Source organism: Ciconia boyciana, chromosome 5 (genome assembly GCF_034638445.1).
Source record: "Ciconia boyciana chromosome 5, ASM3463844v1, whole genome shotgun sequence".
Taxonomy (NCBI): Eukaryota; Metazoa; Chordata; class Aves; order Ciconiiformes; family Ciconiidae; genus Ciconia; species Ciconia boyciana.
The window spans coordinates 58,846,801-58,865,935 of record NC_132938.1 but is presented as its reverse complement, the minus strand read 5'-3'; the positions used below and the strand labels follow the sequence as shown (position 1 = coordinate 58,865,935).

The following is a 19,135-nucleotide window of genomic DNA, read 5'->3' as shown; positions in this document are numbered from 1 at the left end:
GGATGTGGTGCTTGCATAGACTCATTAAAGGAAGTATTCAAGACTGATCTAATTATCACTTACAGATTCAGCACATTCAACCCAGGGCTCCAGGTGTTTCATGCTTTACTAACCTGGCACTACACTGGCTTGTTTAAATTGCCCATCATAAACTGTCCTGAGAAAGACACCTCCCCTTTAAAATAATTACAAACAACCCTCAGCAAATCCAGTCCTTTCTGTATGGGTTCAGTGTTCAGAGGGGAACCGGGGATAAAGCTTTATTCCCCTTCTGTGCCTTTATCTATCTCTTTTGCTATCTTGTTTGTGCAAGATACAAAATTTCTCCTCCTATTATCCTACTTACAGCTTAATCGTGTACTAATTGGAGACCGTACTTCTGTTGCTCTGCTCTTTTTTGAGTCTCTGTACGTGCATCTTCTGTAAGAGCAATACGCAAGTATCCTCTTCAATTAAGAAAAATTCAACAAGAGCTGAAAACTCTCACCTGAACACTTTACACGATTCCCCTAGTTGACAGCGATGGGTTTGGCTTCAAAGTGGCTGGTATCTGGGGAGGGTGGCAGTGGGGACCAGGCAGTGTGCTGAGAACACAGGTAAGTATTTCCCTGCAAAAACACGAGGCCTCAAAGCTGCTTTTTTTATTACCTCCGGATTCTGCAAAGGGCTGGTTATCTCACGCTGCGAGCCAGCATGATCAAAGCCCCGGGAAAGGTCAGGCATTCCTCCAGGAGTGACACTCGGCTGCCGGCAGCACTCCTCCAGCCCACGGCTCCCACAGCCCAGGCTGCAGCGCCGCGCTGAAACCCTTTATCTCGTTAACGAGTGAACCTACAGATTAGCCAGCCTGGCCTTAGTTTGATGTCGAGAGCATGTAACACCTGGCCTGGGTTTTCTGAAGAGGAAAGGTGTTTTTTTTTTTAAAAAAAAAAAAAAATTGTGGGGGAGGCAGCGTTTCCTTCCTCTGACTTAGGGCGAGAGAGCTCGATGCTGAGAAAAGCTGTGCTCTGTGTCTGTGCTACACCAAAGGACCTGCTTTCCTAATGTTCTTAGCTCCTAGTTTTGTGCAAGTGATACAAATGGTGAGTTCCAAAATACTGGGCGTATGAGAAATTATCCACAGTATCTTCCTGTGAGAGGATATTGTTTTCTCACTGTTTTGGTATTTAATTACTCATTTTGAGATGGTTATCCCCCACGAGCAGCTTGTGTGTGGACAGGGAGGTTTGGGGAGGGCGAGCGGAAGGAAGAGATGTTCGAGATGAGCAAATCCCGTCTCCGCTTCTGCACATTAGATGCCTTGGTTTTGCATCTGTGCTAGTTTGGTGGCGTGAGGGGCTGCACCCCTTGAGTCGGGGTGACGTGGGTTCACCCTGTGGCTCGTGGTCCCATCTCTGGCTGTGGCTGGGGGCTGACTGTCCTGAGCCCGGCTGGCTGGCGTGGTGTTTTTGCCAGCTTTGTCTTCAGGCACAGGCACTGAAACCACATGAAAGGCGGGGGGGACTTCTTCTGCCTGCGTTTCATGGCGTGATAGCGTCTTGGCTGTGACCCAGCACCTGTGAGATGGTGGAAGCATGTTAACAGTCTGAAATTTGGGGTAATTTTTATTTTTAAATGAGCTTAAGGTATCCCTATCCTAGGTATAGAGTAGGAGTAAGAGACCTATACATGCTTTCTCTCCAGCAGTATGCAATATTACACAGCAAGGGCACTTACTGCCATGAAAGGGGAAAATTAAATTACATTTTCCTTAGAACAGAGCACTTGATTCCTTGTTTAAAGGTCTGAAATAGATGTCCCTGAATCTATCTCCCAGCTTGTTTCTTGAATAAAAGGGCAGGAAAAATTTAACCTCATCTGCAAATAAAGGTGGCAAGCTGTGCAACTGGCTGTGGACAAGCGGCCTCTCAAGCCAACTGAGAATGTGTCTGTGTGTAGCATCCACTGGGCCTGCAGCCGGAGCGCCCGTCTCTGCCACCCAACCTCCAGATGATCCTCAGATCCCAGAGTGTCAAGCTAAAAAGCGTGCTCCCTCTGCAGAGGAGAGGGGAGGGTCTGGTCCTGACCTCCGAATTACTGTGCTGGGAATGGGGAGGGAGCCTGCCAGTTCTGCTGGGAGCAGGGGAAAGAGAGAAGGGGGGGGGGGATGTGTTAAAAAAAATACAATTTTCTCCAATATGTGGTTGCAGACCTCCACCACAGTGGTTCCTGGCTGGTGGCAGCAGCTGGAGGGGTTGCTGGGTGGGACGTCGCTGACTGAGTTTGCCCAGCCCACCCCAGATGCTGCAGCGGTTTCGGGGCTTACTGCCCCACGGCAGCGCATGTGCAACAGGCAGGTCTCATGTAGATACCTCGTGTGTCCACCCCAGAAAAACCCCAGGGGGTTAGCGTTGCGTTTGGGCATCTCTGGCACTCTCAACCATTCATCCTGTCGGCAGTGGAGGGGGGAGAGGTGCTGAATGCTTCCCCAAGCTCTCCTGGCATGAGCTGATTTTTTTCCTGATAAATTGTTTAGCGGTGTTTTGCAGAGTCTAACGTGGCTGTATTTCTCCTAAGCACAGCCTTTATTGCAATGAAAAGTACTGAGGAGGGATGCGGTTATGATAAGAAATTGTCCACCTCTTCCCCTGCCACGCTTTGGGGGGGAGTTAATTGCACAGAGGAGCGCTAATTGCATGAAAAATCAAACTGTTGGTAATGACGGGGTGATGGTAGACTTCGGAAGTGCCTCTTTAATGAAATCAAGCATAACTCTCATATAATTTTTGTTGAGTTTAGTAGGATTGAAATATAATTGCGGGGCGACCCGTCGCTACTAGTGGGGCTCTGTGTTCAGCCGTAAGCCCATCTGGAAGGGTGATTTACTGGAGGCTTGGGCAATCTGGCAATTTAGGCTCTTTTTTATGATGTTTAGACTTCTATCCATGTTATAAAGTGCAGCCCAGGGTTTTTATGAGGATGTAGGTGCCTGCTGCACAAAACTTAGGTTGTGGGCAGGGTGGGGTTTTTTTCCTTTTAAGAGTGATTTTCAAATTTTAAAGGGCAGCTCTTGAATTAAAAAAAAAAAAAATCAAGTCCAGCAGCAGGCAGAAATATCCTATGCAGGATTTAAAAGGCGTCACGTGTGTTGTGCATACCAGCAACCTTTTTTTAAGCCCTGTGGCCAACTGGGGGAAGGAACTTAGTAGTAACAGACCAAATCGAGCGGGGTGGGAAGGGGGAGCAGGTGAGTCCCACGTTTCCCCCCATCTCCCCCCATCTCACGGGCTGCCCAAGCTGGGGCCACCCCAGCCACTGGACAGCCTTCGGGTCAGTGCCCAGGATGGCTGTGTGCCTGCATGGGCAACGCCTGAAAACTGTGGGAAATGCCTGTTTCTGGGGAGCCCGAGGGTGCTGTGCAGTGCAGTAAAACCAGCCGAGCAGGGCCAGGGGGTCCAGGCAGCTTCCTGGGGGCGAGCGCAAGGTGGTGGGGCAGAGGCGAGGATGGGTGGTGAACGGGGCTGGAGCAAAGCCGGAGGAGAGCCAATGCCGCCAACGCTGGGAAGGATGCATTTTGGGTCCCAGGGACCCAAAGGACTCCCTGGGTCTCGAGGGTGCGTTTCGGCAGGGATGGGCAGCTCTCGGAGGCTGGTCTAGCCCCAAAGCTGATGTAGGAGCATCCCTCCAGGGCTCCCTTGTTGGCTCCTCTCTGCAGCTGGAGGCAAGGCTTTCCGTGAGCTTGCTGTGTCTGCTCTTTGGGGAGGGGAAAAAAATCTTTCCTAAGCTGCCCTGGGAGACAGCAGGCATGAAGATGGGGTGCTCAGTCTTTTCTGGGTATCCCTTTTCCCTTCCTTTTTCCACTTCTCCTGCAAACAGGCTGACAGCTTGCACCGTTATAATTACAGTACTGCCCTGACCTGAGTCATCTCCCACCGGCAGCCCATGGCTGGGAGGCATCAATCCCTTTGTATCTTCTGAGATGCCAATTAGCAAATGGGACTAAAAACACTGAGCATTTAGATTATGTGTCCATAGCTCAGTGTCCAGCGGTATTTTGTGGTGGGTTTATTGGTCCTGTTTACGCCAAGAGTCCAAATGAAACAGTCAGCATTGATGGTTTGGGCCAAAAAAAGTGTTTGCAGCCCTGCTCCTTTGAGCCCGTGCCTTGTTCGAGTCATTCTTTTCTCGTCCTTAGCTGTGTGCTGTGATTTTTATATTTTTAGCTACACGTAAATGTAATTTTAGGGCATGTTTTTGTGTCTCATTGACGTGACGAACCCTCGTGGGACTGATCTATAAAATTAAGTTAGTAGCTTTTCAACAGTTTTGTTTGTACTGAAGTCATCTTGCACAATGTGGTAGAGAAATAATTCCTGTTGTGACCTTCTACTGATGGTTCAAATAACCTGTCTAAGAGACATCCTGTTTCTGGAGGGCCCTATTGCTTTAATTCCTGTTAAAATTGGTTTTGCCTTCTGTGGAACAGTGCTGCAGAAATTAAGTACTTGCAAATGCGTTTTACCTCCAGATAAACGCTGCAGTTTGCATTTTCAATCCTAGTGAAGCTTTAGCAGGCTGCTACTTTTGGCCTAATCATTTGTACGTTTTTAGGGATTTTTTTTTTTTTTTAGTTTAAAAATGAATATTTTACTTTAAGCCTTTGGACCATCTTGCCCACATCCAGTGATGGATGTCTAATGAGATGACTTTTTACCTCCACTAAATGGTTATATTGTTTGCACTGATGTATGCTAAGACTTGATGCATTAAATCTTTGGTCATTAGCAGATGCCATTAGCAGAAAAGTCCAAATCACTTAGAGCTGTGACTTAAGACTTTTCATTAAAACCTGAATTTTCATGTTATTGGATAAGTCTGTTAATACGGTTTAGCTGGACTCAGAGAAGTTTCGTGAAAACTTTTTCCAGTGTGTACGCAGGGTCAGCAGTGCCTGGGAACCTCGAATTTGGAGAAACTGGCCCCTCTGGTGCTTCCTTCAGACCCCGTCAAACGCCGGGCGACCCCTGCGTCGATCCCAGCCGGCCCTGCCTGCCCCCGCCGACCTTAACACCACACACGCAGCCCCGGCTGCTGGCGTTGGGCTTCAGGCTGGGCATGTGTCTGCTCCGGTTCTGCTGGGAAATCCCCCCCGAAGCGGCTAAAATCCCAGCGGTGGGGTCTCCTCCCAACAAAGCGTGGGCAGCCCTTCCCACCACTTCAGGGCCAGAGGGGGTTGGCCTCGGCAGCGGTTACCCCGCGGGAGCCTTTGGTCAGCGATGGCGTGGTGGGGAGCAGGGCTTGCCAGGAGCAAGGACCAGCCAAGGAGTCAAATTCATCACTCCTCCTTCACATCCATTTCTATCTCCCACCACCCCTGTTTTTTAAAAGGCGGATGAGGCAGCAGCACTTCCAAAAACGTCAGTCATGTTGGATGGCGTGGCCAGCACAGCTTCACCTCTGTTTTGCTAGAAGTAAGCAGTTGCTGCCTGGTCAACCTCTAAGTTACAAATTCAAGCATGGTGAACAGGGGGTTTGGGCATATGAAGGTGTGTCAGGTGCTTGCACAGGCATCTGAGCCCTTGTTCTTAGCTTCTCTGAGATGAAGCTAAGATGTAGCTCAGATGTCTCCCCGATGCATGTCATGCTCTCGCATTTTCTTAATCAAGAACATTTCTATTCAGTGCATCTTGAAAATTGCTGCTCAAAGAGAAGTTGACCTATTTCTCGGTCTTCTGGGCCTCTGATGGTCTTTGTTATGGCATGTGGTGTTGAATAGGCTGTAGCATACACTTAATGTAAATACTTTTAGTGGACGTCTTATTTCAAGCACTTTTGATCCATTGCCTGTGCGATGCCGAAAGGCATCTTCCTGTCACCAGGGTGCAGGACAGGGTTTTTTTCTTGGTTTCCCCCAGGAGCCTCAGTCTGTATCCTGTGGGACGTGAGGAGGCTGATGAGGAAAAGTCGTCCCATCCTGTGACGCACGTTGTCTGCTAGAACAGGAACGCCAGGCTTCAGAGGCTGCCGTCGGACCGCCTGCTTTCTCACAAAACTTGTATGTTTATGTAGTAGATGGCATTCACTTGCCTGAGCTGTTTCCATGCTTGATTTAAGTGGGTGCTTGCGGGTGCAGAGGAATCCCCCATCTGAATATTGGAGCGAAGTGCATCCCTCTGCCCAGGAGAGGCACATTAGCTCCTGGGTCTGAGTACCCTGGAGAAGATGCTGAAGCTGTTGTGAGCGAGGATGCTGATAACCTCGAGGCAAGCAAAACAGGCTTGTGTCTTTGACTTAACTCAGCAGACGGCTCTGGTGACAGGAAACCAGAGCAGCGTTATCCCGAGGGAGGAGCTGAAGATGGCAGAAGAGGTGACACCAGCATGGGCTCCAGCATTTTTCCCCCTGCCCAAAAGCCCCAGGGCTCCCTGGCACATAAGGCCCCTGCTGATCCCCCGCCGGCAAGCGGCCGGGCTTTGCGCACCAGTTCCTCTCATGTCCCACGGGCTTCCTCTGCTGGTTTAGGGCAGCGGTCCTTATCATCAAAGCAATTAATAAGCCAGACCCCTGCGACTCGGAGGCTCGAGCTTGGGCTTGTTAAAACGTTGCAGTGCCTGTGTTCCCCTTGGCCAACAAAGAACAGAAAGGGCTCTGGGCAGGTCAGGAAACAACGGGGGAAAATGCCTTTTCAGCTGACAGGACCGGCTTGTGCGTGACAAGGATGCATGAGGCAGGAGCAGGGGTGCTGTGCAGGGTAAAGGCTGGGATGCTGCAGCCCATGGGACGTTGCCATCTGGAGAATTAAGTATTTCCAGCGCTGGCGGTCCCATTTACCAGGTTTTGGGAGTGCTTAGTGACTCTTGGGGTCGAGTGTGATTTGATGCTGCAGGTTGCTGCTTGTTGGGTGTGGGTTTCTTGGTGCACATATTTACATCAGGAAAAAGATGAACTGTTCAGGATGAGCAAAGTTAAAAGGACCATCATGTGGGAACTGGAGCTTAAAAAGAGCGTTGGCTGGCAAATTGCAGAATGTTTACAGGCAATTAATGGCTGTCAGAGAGGACCCAGTGCTGAGTTTGGAGAACGAAATAAAATGCTACAAAATATTTTAACAGGGAAACTCTTCCCTGCGAGCATGTGGCTTTGCTGGTGATTTAATGCCCTATCAGTCGATAGTACGTATTTCTAAAACTAATGGGCTGTGAAACACTAAGTATAATCTGTATATGTGAACTTGCAGTATGTAAATAGAAATGGGCTTGTCCTCCCCGATCGGAGCCTTGCAAAGACCTGCCTGGCTCCCCGCGTGGTTCACCAGCGCTCCAGGTCTCCCGACAGCCTTCCTGAGCGGGCGAGAACAAACAAATTAAGAAGTCACGGGAGAGAAGAAAACGGAGATAGCAGGGGATTTCTAATCAAGCTATTTTAATACTGGGTGTGCTTTAATCACTTACTTAATGGCAGTGCTTAATGAACACTTGCAATAAAGCGTGTTTCTGTCAGAGATTCAACACCCATGTTTTTAAAGCTGTCTTGAGGGAACTCAAATGTTTATTACAACTTTTCAGCAAAAAAACATCAGAGTTGTGCTATATTAATTTCCAAGATTGAAGGGGGGTGGGGGGGGAAGTTGGAAAAAGGCAAGAATGTAGACAAGCCATTAGTGCAGGGGTTTCTCACTAACATGGCAATTAACCTGAATCCGGTTACTGATTGTAATCCATCTAGATAGATGCTTATCCCAGGCTTTATCAAATCGCATTTACTCTTTTCTTCGCAATGCTCCCCTGGCTGTTGTACTGAAGTTTTTATTGTGTGCCGACCCTTCGGGCTTCAGGCAGAGCGGTTTGCTCCGACCCCTCTTGCCTCTCCTCGTACGCTGCCTGCGTTTCCAGCTGCGATGCTCCCTTTGCTTCGGGTGCTGATCTTTGTGCCTGCAGACCATGGCACAGCACCGTTGGCCATGAAGCTGCCTTTCCCATGCATCGCAGCTACAGCCGGCTGTGCTGGGCTGCCCAAAAAGGAAGACAGTCTGGGCAGCTGGAAAAGGGGCACAAACTTTTCCTGCTCCTGAATAACCGCAGGAAGCTCTAGCAAAGACCCGGGTGCCTCCTTCAATGCATGATGCGCTGGCAGCTTCTCCTCTCCATCTCTCAGGGGTCTCCTGGTCTGCTGCGGCTCTGCGGTCGCCTGATGCAACGTGTCCCGGGGAGGCGAGGAAGCTTTCAATGACTGACTTAAAGTAACTTTCTTGTTCTCCCCTTCCCTGGCTCCCAGTACTAAATACAGCTTAATTACCTGGCGAAGCACTGAAGTACAGGACGTGAGGAAAAGGGGGACCAGGAGGATTTTTTCCTGATGCCACCTAGCAATCAGTTTACCCACTGAAATGTGCAATTTTGATTCTAGTTTTGTTCTGCCTGAGTGTTAGCAGTTGTAAAGCCGTAAAGCTTCACATCGAAGTGGATGTAGCATTTCACTTTGCCTCCTTACCACGGCAAGTCCCTGGAGTGTCACCCTCGCTGTTTGTAAGCACGAAAGGTCAGTGAGATAAATGGCCTCCCATTGCCAAGTTGTGAAGCAGGGTAAAAAGACTATGCCTTTTTTATTTGGCTTTCATAAATCACAATATTCCTAAGCCCCTGTTTCCTGTGAGCAGGGTGTTCCTGTGGGCATGCTTTCCCCTCCCTGCTCCTTTTAGCTTCAAGTGAGGCTAAAAGTAGGGTTACAAATCCACCACCCCCCTATCTGCTACGTAATTTGCCCAGTTGCACCGTCTAATGATTGGAGGAGGTTTTGAAAATTAAGCATAAAATGATCTCTGCTGTCAAGAGTCCAGAAGGAGGTTGGCTTTGGACATAAAACTATTTGCTCTAAATAAATGGTTTGGGGACAGGGGGAGTAGCCTGAGCGCTCTATATATCGGGTTTGCTGCATCTCTGCGAAGTTATCTATGGAAAGGGATTGTACAATAGCTCCCAGGGAGGTGACAAATTGTAATTGCAATTGTTGCTGGTGTTGATTAGCTTGTTTCATCTATTGGTAACTAGTTCTGGCCAAAACAACATCCTGTTACCTCCTCTCCTTCCACCTCTGGTCCCCCCGTGCTAAAGTTTGTCCGTGATGAACCAGGACATGGGCCTGGTTTTGACATTGCTCCAAAAGGACGTTCTTCTTGGTCTTGCATTTTTATGGCAACAGCTGGTTGGCAAAGGCATAAATACAGAGTTAGTTTAGCCATTGAAGTGCTATCACTGTTTTGAAAGGACAACTGAAACTGACACCTGGGTTTGCTAAAACCTGCTGCCTAAGGATGATTTCAGGGCTCTAGAAACCAGAAGTAGGCTAAAAATGGACGGATTTTTAATGTCTCTTCAGGTCAAGGTATCCTCAAATCCTCCAACAAGTCATTGGTCCTTTTATTTTGCTGTATTGCTGTAGCAATAGTGGAAGGGTTTGGGGTTGGGGGTTTTTTTGGTTTTTTGGTTTCTTTTTTTTTTTTTTGGAGGAGCTGTCTGTTGTTGTGTTTTCCCTCCTGAATTTGACACTTGCTGTCAAAAACTTGAAGCCGTGTTTTTCCAAAATGACCCTTTCTTTCAGGAACAAAAGGCAATACATGCGGTTCTCCTTAAGTTTTTGTTTGGGTTTTTTTACTGGCTTATTTTAGTCTGAATTGAGAAGACCATCTGCTGGTGCCTGTATCCAACACACAACTTGTTGACAGGAGAGGAAAAGTAGACAGGCTGGGGCCTTTTTTGGCTTTTTAGAAGTAGCTTCATGTTTAAAGAAAAGGGGAAAAACAAAACAAAAAATCAACCCAGCACCTCTTTGGGTGTTGACCCGGGGACGCTTGGGTCTTGTGTGCACAGGCTCGCTTGCTTGCAGTTGCCTGCGAACCTCCCTGCCCGTCTGCGACCTCTTTTGTAGCTGTGCATCCTTTGAAGGGTCATTAATTTAATATCTTTCTCTGTGCAGCAGCTGGAACAAATGGTCCCCCCAGCTCCAGCAGGAGCTCCCAGCCGCCCGCCTTGCCTGGCGCTGACCTACAGGCATTTTTGCCGTGGCTTTCTCAGGCTTTTTATAGTTTTTGCACACTTGTTGCCTATAGGATACCTTATAGGTGCAGGCCTTTGCTGAAGCATTAGCTAGCTGTTTGAGGAGGGCTTGGATTTTGTTTTTTTTTCTGGCAGTCTTGCTTTTCAAAAGTCAGGAAAAGCTTGCTGGATTCAGACTGAATCTGAGATGCAGCATTTCACCATTGACTCACTGGAGATTAATTTGAACTGTCTCAAAGTGTACTCCTTGAGAGGACAATGCTCATTTAAAACGGTGAGTAACACTACCACATCTGTGTGCTGGTAGAGGGGCTCTGCCGCCGGTGCTGGGCGCTGCGTCTGGCACAGGAGCCGCTTCCCGTGGGGAGGCAGCAGCTGTGCCAATGCTGCGGCGGGGGGTTTCTTACCCCCCATCCTTGCCCTGCCCAAAATGCCCGGGTATGGTTCAAGCCTGATGCTTGCAGACTGTGATTGTGTTTGCAAGAGAAGCATTTGCTCTTGTGCTGACTTGGGCGGTTGTTCCTGCGTTACTTTCATGCAGCAATAGTTTTAAACCAGTGTCTGGTGCACGGCAAAGCTCCTGCCAGGGTAATGCCTACTGCTGGGTCAGGGTCCTCGTCCCTGCGAGCTCTTACCCTTTGCCCACTAATGTTTCATTGGGGATTTTGGGTTTTTTTCAGGTCGGTCATAAAACTGAATAGCAGCTTCCTCCGTGCACTAACTGGTCAAATAATTCAGCTCCTGCTGTTTCCAGTAGATGTATTTTCTCCCAGCCCTGCCTGTTTGCCCTGTTGGTGTCCCTTCAGGGGACTGTCCCCTGCCTGCATCGCCTCGCCTCAGCCTGAGCACATGCTTGGGAGAAATAACAGATCCCGGCTGTGAAGGCCAAGCTGATGAGCAAATGTCCAAGCAGCAGAAGTGCCCCACGGAGGGCCGGGGAAAGTTCCTTTGGGTGCAAGGCCAGTTCCCAAAGGGTGCTGCTGCCGGCTCTGCCGTGAGGCTGTGCTGTGGGACTGGGGCCCTGATGGGCCAGTGGCCCCCAAGAAGGAGGCCACCAAGGTTTAGTCACTCAGGAGCGAGTGGCCCTTTCAGCTGAGTCCCGTGGAGCACAGGCGTGGGTGATCAATCCCTTCGCCGTTAACCTTTAACGTTCATAACGGGTTATGACACCTGCGTGACAAGGTGTCTTAAAGCTTTATACCTTTGTAAGCCACAGGTCCTCATTTTTAGCTTGCCTTTTTTTTTTTTTCCAAATTGCAGACCTTGAGCTAGGCTGTACGTTCAATTTCCTTTACTTTCCAGGGTGTGTGAAGAAGCTTAGGCCCAGAGCTTAATGAAAGTGACAGAACTGATGTGGCGTGGAAGTACACCGTGTACACTGCGTTGGAGCTGCGTTAGGAACAGTTTCAATGAACGTCCAACTTCCTCAGATTGTCTTGGAACCGAGAATTGCATTCTCATCTGCTTTACTGTGTTTCTAGAAGCTGCTTAGGTACCAGCTTGCACCAAAATATTACATTTTGGTGGGTGGATGAAGTATAATTTCTGTACTGAAATATTGAAGAACCTCATGTAGGACAATGGGTAATTATGTAATTGTCTCACGAAGGCGTGTGGACTGGTCGGGTTTTGCAGGAGAAGATTTTTAAGGTTGTATTGAGGAGAAAAGCTCCTCCGCAAACCGTGCCTGTATTAGATGTAAATGTCGCCAGTGTGCCGGGGAGAGCCGTGGTGGTTGCTGGCTTGGTTAGCCGGGGCTGAGCGAGGTGTGGGGGACCGAGTTCCCCCTGCATGGAGACCACATTGACCCAGATCGGCTGTCCCTGGGTTCAGGTCTCTGTTAATCGCTCAAGTGCTTCTGCAGCTGTATGCACCGTCTTCGGAGGATTCGGGCAGGTGAATGTAGTGGGGATGGCACGTTTGTGGGAGGAGGAAGCCTATGGGCAAAGACACTGGGCTGCAGCAAGAGGAGGCTAATCGGCACTGTCTTGTACCTCAGCGTGATGTAGGATTTTGGCCATGTCACAGAATCACAGAATAGTATAGGTTGGAAAAGACCTTTAAGATCATCGAGTCCAGCCGTAAACCTAACACTCCAAGACCACCACTACACCATGTCCCTAAGCACCTCATCCAAACGTCTTTTAAATACCTCCAGGGATGGCGACTCAACCACTTCCCTGGGCAGCCTCTTCCAATGCTTGATAACCCTTTCAGTGAAGTAAAATTTCCTAATATCCAGTCTAAACCTCCCCTGGCACAACTTGAGGCCATTTCCTCTCGTCCTATCACTTGTTACCTGGGAGAAGAGATCGACCACCACCTCTCTACAACCTCCTTTTAGGTAGTTGTAGAGAGCAAGAAGGTCTCCCCTCAGCCTCCTTTTCTCCAGGCTAAACAACCCCAGTTCCCTCAGCTGCTCCTCATCAGACTTCTGCTCTAGACCCTTCACCAGCTTTGTTGCCCTTCTCTGGACACGCTAAGCCCATGTCACTCAGCCCTGAAAAGCCTTTGGGCCAGTAACGCCCACTGCGAGCAGTAGGTGGTGGAAGGGGCTTCGGCATCATCCCCAGTCCAGATATCCCCAAGAGTGAAGGGTGCAGGCCAGCATCCCTGGGACTGGCCGGGGCGTGTGGGGCCAGTCTGCTCCACCCCTCGCCCCGGGCCAGGAGTAGGAGGGTTGAGAGGGCGGCAAGAGGGGCATCAAGGTCTGCATACGAGATCTTGGTCTCCTGTCCTGAGCCCTCTCTGGGAGGATGGCCCAGATAACCCATCTGGGTTGACTTGTAGGGCAGGTGCCATAGCAGAACCGATTTAGTCCATAGGGCTTTTGGAAAATATGTCATCAGGCCTTTCTCATCCTGGTTTTGTTTTGCATGTGTCGCCCTGTGTTTTCTCCTCCGTTAATCACTGTGGTCATCTTGGTGGGACCACAGGGACGGGGAGGCTCAGCCTGTGCCTACTGAGCCCCCGTCCGGTGGCACATCTGGGTGCCCAGCAGGATTTAGGTGGCCAGAGCTCCCGAGGTCCTCCCAAAACGGTGTGGGGCAGGCAGGCTGGAGAGCTTTTTATTATTGTTATTATTTATTATTACTTTTTTTTTTTTTTTTCCCCCCCAGTTTCTGGCTCTGCAAGACCCCCAAATACCCCCAAATGCTCTTAATGGCCATACGGCCCGTTTATATGTTAATTTTAAGCCTGCTGACAAGCGGTTTGCTTTTCTCCTGACTTCTCACGGTTCCTTTGCCCGTTGAAAGCCACTGCTGTGGGCTTAGGGGATAAGGTGCCAAGAATTAGAAAATAATAAAATCTGCAGGATGCTGGAGAGTGAGGGGGTATGGGGATTGGCTTGCTCAAAGTACAAATGGGTGATTTCTGAAAGCAAGTAACCCTGATACCAGGGGCGTGCATGACAATTACATCCAGTATAATACAAGATGTTAATTACTAAATTTTAAGAAATTAATGCTGATTAGCAGCTGCGTGTGTGTGACCTAAATACATCTATTGCTTGATCTTTATTCATAATATACAGTTTATTGTTGATAAAGTAGTTGCTGAATGGTGGGCTGGCCCACAAGTCTCATAGCTAAAGACTGAGGCCTGATTTGTAAAGCGTCTGAAATTTGTTGGCATCTGGTTTTTGTTGAATTTATACAGACAGGGAAGATGAATAGCAGTCTGAGCTATCCCCTTTACAACTGAACTCATATATATTATTGAGAATTCATATTGCTTTTATTATTTGGTCACAAAAATGGACCTAATGCTTGTTGGCTTTAAAACACCTACTGGCGCTGCTTTCTCTCTCCATCTTGCAAAATATAAGACAAGGCCGAAGCTTAAATTAAAATCCTCAGGTTCTTATCTCTTTCCCACAGGAAAGCAAATCTGTGTTGAAAACCGTAAAATTAAGAGGAGAGCAAGGATAGCATAATTTAGCAAAAATTCATGGCACCAGATTCTGAGCTATATGACTGGAGGGATAGGTCAGACATTAAGAAGATACTGCCTGCTAATGCAAGTTCCTTAAGGTGGTGCTCTGGAAACAAGGCAAGCAGAAAATGCTGCACTGGTTCCCATTTGCTCCCTTTCCTCTATTCCTACCGGCCTTAACAATAAATTGAGTTGTCCATTTAATAACCCTTCTACTTCTAGAAGTCCAGAGAAATCCTGGGTTTGTACTTGGAGTATTGTCCTAACATCTGTTTGTGCCAGGATTTCAATAGCGAGCTCAAAGAAAATTAATTTCATTGGGGTTTTAAATTCTTTTTTCTTTTCTTAATTCCCAGTATTTGACAGGCTGTCATTACTGAGTTTTATCAGTGTTTCTTTCTGAAGGCCTACTGCTTTTTCTGGCCTTTTTTTTTTTAATATATTTTAATAAAAACCTGTTTGAGGCATAATTATTTTTGCTAAGGGGCAGTGTACAGAGTGGCGGGGTACAAATGAGTAGCGCCTGTTACACGCTGGCATCGTCGCTGTGTCTCATCCCACCATGGGAAGAGCAACTTGTGTTTCAAGCAGCGTTAATACGGCAGCATTTCATCAGGATGGACAAGTCCCGTTGTCTTGCAGCCTTGATCCAAGAGCATGATTTTGGGCAGTGTCCCTCCATCACGCCGAGTGCCCCCTCCCCCGCGCCTCTGTGGGAAGGGCCGATGGGAAGCGTGCGTCTTGGCGTGCGTGGACATCGCTTTGGCACCCATTTGGAGACCCTCTCGGGTGTTTGTAGCGCTTCTGATTTCTCCTCGGCGTGATGTGGCGAGAGGCCTCCCAGCTGTCCCTGGGCGGTCAGCGGGTCTCCTCCCTAACTGACCCCTCCGAGAGGCCACTGCCAACCGCTTATATATGAAATTAGGCTTTTAAGGGTGGCTTTTCGGTTACCTGCTACCCAGACCAGGAGATTTCAAGGTGGAGTTTGTAAAATCGCCAGGGGAAAAGCCCGTCATACCCTCTGGCAAGGCTGGGGGCTTGTCCCCGCTGCGCCGTGCCGCGGTTGCGCAGGAGGGCGGTGGAGAGGAGGAGTGAAGTTGATGATGCTTGTGTTGCTCTTAAGGCTGGAGATGTGGCAAACCTGCACCTTAAACCTTTGGTGTTTTGGTTTTTGTTGGGTTTTTTTTTTAATGCTGGTCCTGTAACCCAAGGGTTTCGTCAGCGCTGACGCCGGCTCTGCCGTCCTGCGGTCGCAGCCTTTGGTGTGCGGTGCCTGCCCGGCGTCATGCTCCTCCTGCCCTGCGGCTCTCCGGCCGCCGCTTCTCCGGCCACGTCTCCGTGTCTCCCGGACGCCTTTCCCCCTGCCCCCGGCCCTACCCATTTCTCTGCATTTCCTCAATGCCCGCATCCCTCCTCAGACACTGGTGGGTCAAGGATGCCAATTCTGCCAGCAAACCTGGTTGCCGTCTGCCAGCCCCAATGTTGTCCCCACTCCCTTCAGTAATACAAATACATAAAAAGTGCATTTTGGAAGTGCCTTTTTTTTTTTTTTCTTAAATGCAGAAGCCCCACGTCGCTAACACTATTTAATTTAAATTTTTTTCTTCTCTTGCAGTCAAACAAGGTGCCAGTGGTACAGCCTTCTCATGCGGTTCACCCCCTCACCCCTCTTATCACCTACAGCGATGAGCACTTTTCCCCGGGGTCGCACCCGTCTCACATCCCCTCTGACGTCAGCTCCAAACAAGGTGAGCCCGTCCCGTCCCGGCAGGGATGCAGAGCAGTCCCAGTGCCCCCCATGCTGCTGATACGGCTTTATTCTTAATATTTTAGAGGGAGGATTCCAGGCATGCATGCGTGCTTTCAAAGACTGTAATTCTGCCATGATGCTGATATTTAACTTGGCCGTTTAAGTCTTCGTGCTCTTTCTAATGTGATAATTTGGGCTTGCTTTGCTCATCAAAATCTTTTAAAATCTCAATAAGCAGCAGCCAGTCCTCACCATCCTCTGTTGTGCCTGAGGCTTGCAGCGTGCAGATGCGGAAACGGCAATCATCCCTCACCTTCCCGAAAACGGGGGAAGAGTACTTCAGTAGTGGTGTTACCGACACCTTTTCTTTCTCCCTTTTACTCAAAATTGTATTTTATGTCCTTGTATTCTGGCTGTCTGAATTCTTCCATACGTCAGTTGGCATAACTGAAGCGTAGCCCATAAAGTACAGTTTCAGGCCTGCACAGGTTAAGGCTTTGCAAACATGACACTTCTTAACCTCCTGATGCCCATTGCCTTCTGCAGAAAGCATCGTTCTAGATGCTGGAGTTGTGGGTGTCAGTTTTCTCTGTGCCCCTAGGACTCCTTAAAACAAACAAAAAAGACCCCCAGATCCTCGTCTGGGAGCATCAGACCAGCCCCGCTCCGGGTCTGTCTGTGGGTCCCCGGGGAAGCGCCGACAGCCTCCGAGGTGCCGAGACATCCTGCCCAGCGCCCCGGTGAACCCTCCCCAGGAAACCCCGGGTGTGTTTGCTTGCGTTGGGATGCAGGAGCTGGGGGGGATGTGATGGTTGTCGGGGGGGTGCAAGGGGAGGACTGACCCCAGATGGCGTGGGTCTGAGCCAGGCTTTGGGTAAGCAGCCCAGGGAGGAGAAACCTGCGCAGGAGAACTGCTGGCGAGGAGGGAAGGAGAGGGAGCAGAGGGTTTACGAAGGTGTTCGCTGTAGTCGGGACATCGGTGTGTGGGCGTGAAGTCTGTCAGTGCCGGGGCTGGGGCTGGAGGGTGCCTCTCCCTGCCTCTTTCTGCACACACGTGTCCCACCACATGGTGTGACACCTAGTTGACAAGTTCATGAAGCTCTGCTTTACCTGGGCACACGTCCACATGCACAGTTGTCTCATTTATCTGGAGAGGTGTCTAGCCACCATCGTTCAGGGAGAGAGACTTTTTTTAGTTCTGACTTTCCCTGAATGCCTAGTTTTTAATTTGGCCTTGCTCCACAGATAGTAACATGGGCTACATCCAGAAAATACCATGGCCATGTGGTTTTTGCTGTTTGGTGGTTAGTTGGTTGCGTTTGTTTTTGGTTTTTTTTTAGGGAGTAGGAATATGAAAAGCACTCTGCCTGGAAAGCCTGGCCTGTTCAGAGTTGGAAGAAGCAAATGGAGTCCTCATTTGTCTTCCTCCTTTGCATCAGTGCCCGGGGGAAGGATATTCATGCTCGTTCCTTGAAATCCCACGGGTGCCACGTGTTAGAGTATGGGATTTCCACCTCTTGCCCAAGCTGGCTGTGACGGCTGGGGCACACCCCGCTGCTGCAGTTCGTGAGCTCAAGAGGTTTTCACTCTCTGCGCAATGGGTTTGCCCTCCTGCACCCCAATTCTTTGCCTTTACCCCTGGTTTATTTTCGTACTCCTCTCCTGCAGACCCAAACTGAACATCTGGTTTGTTGTTTCTGCTGCCCATTCTCCCTTCTGTCTCATCTCGCGTTCTCCCCTGTCCAGTCCCGGTGCATCCCACCGCTCACGTCCCCGTCCCCGAGCACAAGCCCAGAGAGGGGCTCTGCCGGGGGACAGGCAGGGGCGTCTCTGGCACAGAGCTCGTGCCCCTCCAGTGTTCCCGAATGGGCTCTCGATCCCTTTGCACAGTGTCCGGTGGAGATGGGGACGGATAATGCGGGCTGGAGACTTTTGGTTTTGGCTGTGATGGTCTCCTTGATGTGTGTGGTCTTTCCATGCTCCCTGTTTCAGCGCCGCGGGCATGTGGGAGCAGCCCCAGCGAAGTGGCCCATGCAGTTGCTGTGAAGAGAGGATTTTTTTCCCTCAGGTCCTCTGCCAAACGCCTCCGACCATTGTTTCTGTCCTCGCCTCCCACCGTGGGTCTGGAGCTGCCCCAGTGCCCCAGCCCAGATGCCGGGATGCCCTCCTCCCCCCACTGAAATCCCCCGGCGGGGGGGCCCACAGCGGCTTGCCCAAAGCACTGCCTCTTGCACACCAGCCACCTCGGGATGGACACACAGCCACTGCCTTGCTAAAGGCGGTCGCTTCTTGCTTCCTTTTTATTTTTTTTCTCAGCCCTCCTGTAAGCAAAAGCTTGCTTCGTAGAGTGCTGGCGGCATATATTCCTGCTGGGCATTAGGTAGCTGACAGCCCCCCATAAGGGGCCACAAGTTTTGGACTAGCGATAACCGCTGTGCATTAGTGCAGAAAGAGCAGCGTCATCTCCGTGCGTCAGAAATGCGGATTTTGGGGAAGGAGTGGCCCAGCTCCTTGTGCAGAACTTGGTCTGGTGGGGTAAGGTCGTGTCATCATTCCCAGGAGCATCAACTGTCACCAGAGATGAGAAAGATGAGAGGCTGGGCTTGTTTTTCACCTTTTGTTTTGTTTTGTTTTTAAACTGCTCTAAAAGAGCATTCCCTCTCACGTAAAAAAACCTGGGATATATAAAGTGTTCCCTCTCCTGTCAGCCACCAGCTGTTTTACACCTTTGAAAAGACAACTGGCCAAAAATATGATCCTCAGGTTGTGGTCCCAAGTCTGAGAATTTAGCTTTTTTGAGACACTGACACCACCAGTATTGTTTTCCATCCTTTTCTGTGCACAATCCTGAAGGATATTTTTCAAATCTTATAATTAAATTCAGAAGATTTAAATACAGACTAGAGGGGGAAATAAATCAGTAGCATCAATCTATAAACCAAGTCTCAAGGTAGTACACACTCAGTCTTGGACCTTTGGAGTGTCACCACATAAATATTTAATGCCCTTTTAAAGCAGCTGATTTAACATGTGAAGTAGACTTAACAATTCCTTCTGCTCCATCCCCCTCTTCCCCAAACACATTTAAATAAACCGATGTCTTTGTGGCCTCTGCAACCGTAATTCCGTGTCTCCTGGGGGCACGAGGTTTAGGTGAAGAATGGAGACCGCGGACCCTTTTGGGACGAGGATTAGCTTTAATCTTGAGGTGATTCTTGCAGTTGTAGGACTCTGTGTTCTGGGGAATGTGAGCTGATGGATCATTTCTGATGGGACTCTTATTTTTCCATGAAATACTACCAATGCAAAACAGATTGACCTTGGAGCCCACAGGAGTCAACTTGATGAAGAGCTTAGTTGTAGCTGGAGTGACAATTGGAAACCAAATGAATCATATCAAGTGTGACCATTACAGGCC

At 49.4% G+C, this 19,135-nt stretch overlaps 1 protein-coding gene across 6 annotated transcripts in view; it reads left to right on the top strand.

The window, feature by feature from the left end:
- The window catches only part of LEF1 (lymphoid enhancer binding factor 1), a 71,803-nt gene that overhangs the window by 26,671 nt on the left and 25,997 nt on the right, over window positions 1-19,135 (top strand). For all 6 annotated transcript variants that reach the window (XM_072861174.1, XM_072861173.1, XM_072861172.1 and 3 more), the window contains one exon: window positions 15,583-15,715. In XM_072861174.1, the coding sequence (XP_072717275.1) occupies window positions 15,583-15,715 (133 nt within the window). The remainder of the gene's footprint in view (window positions 1-15,582; window positions 15,716-19,135) is intronic.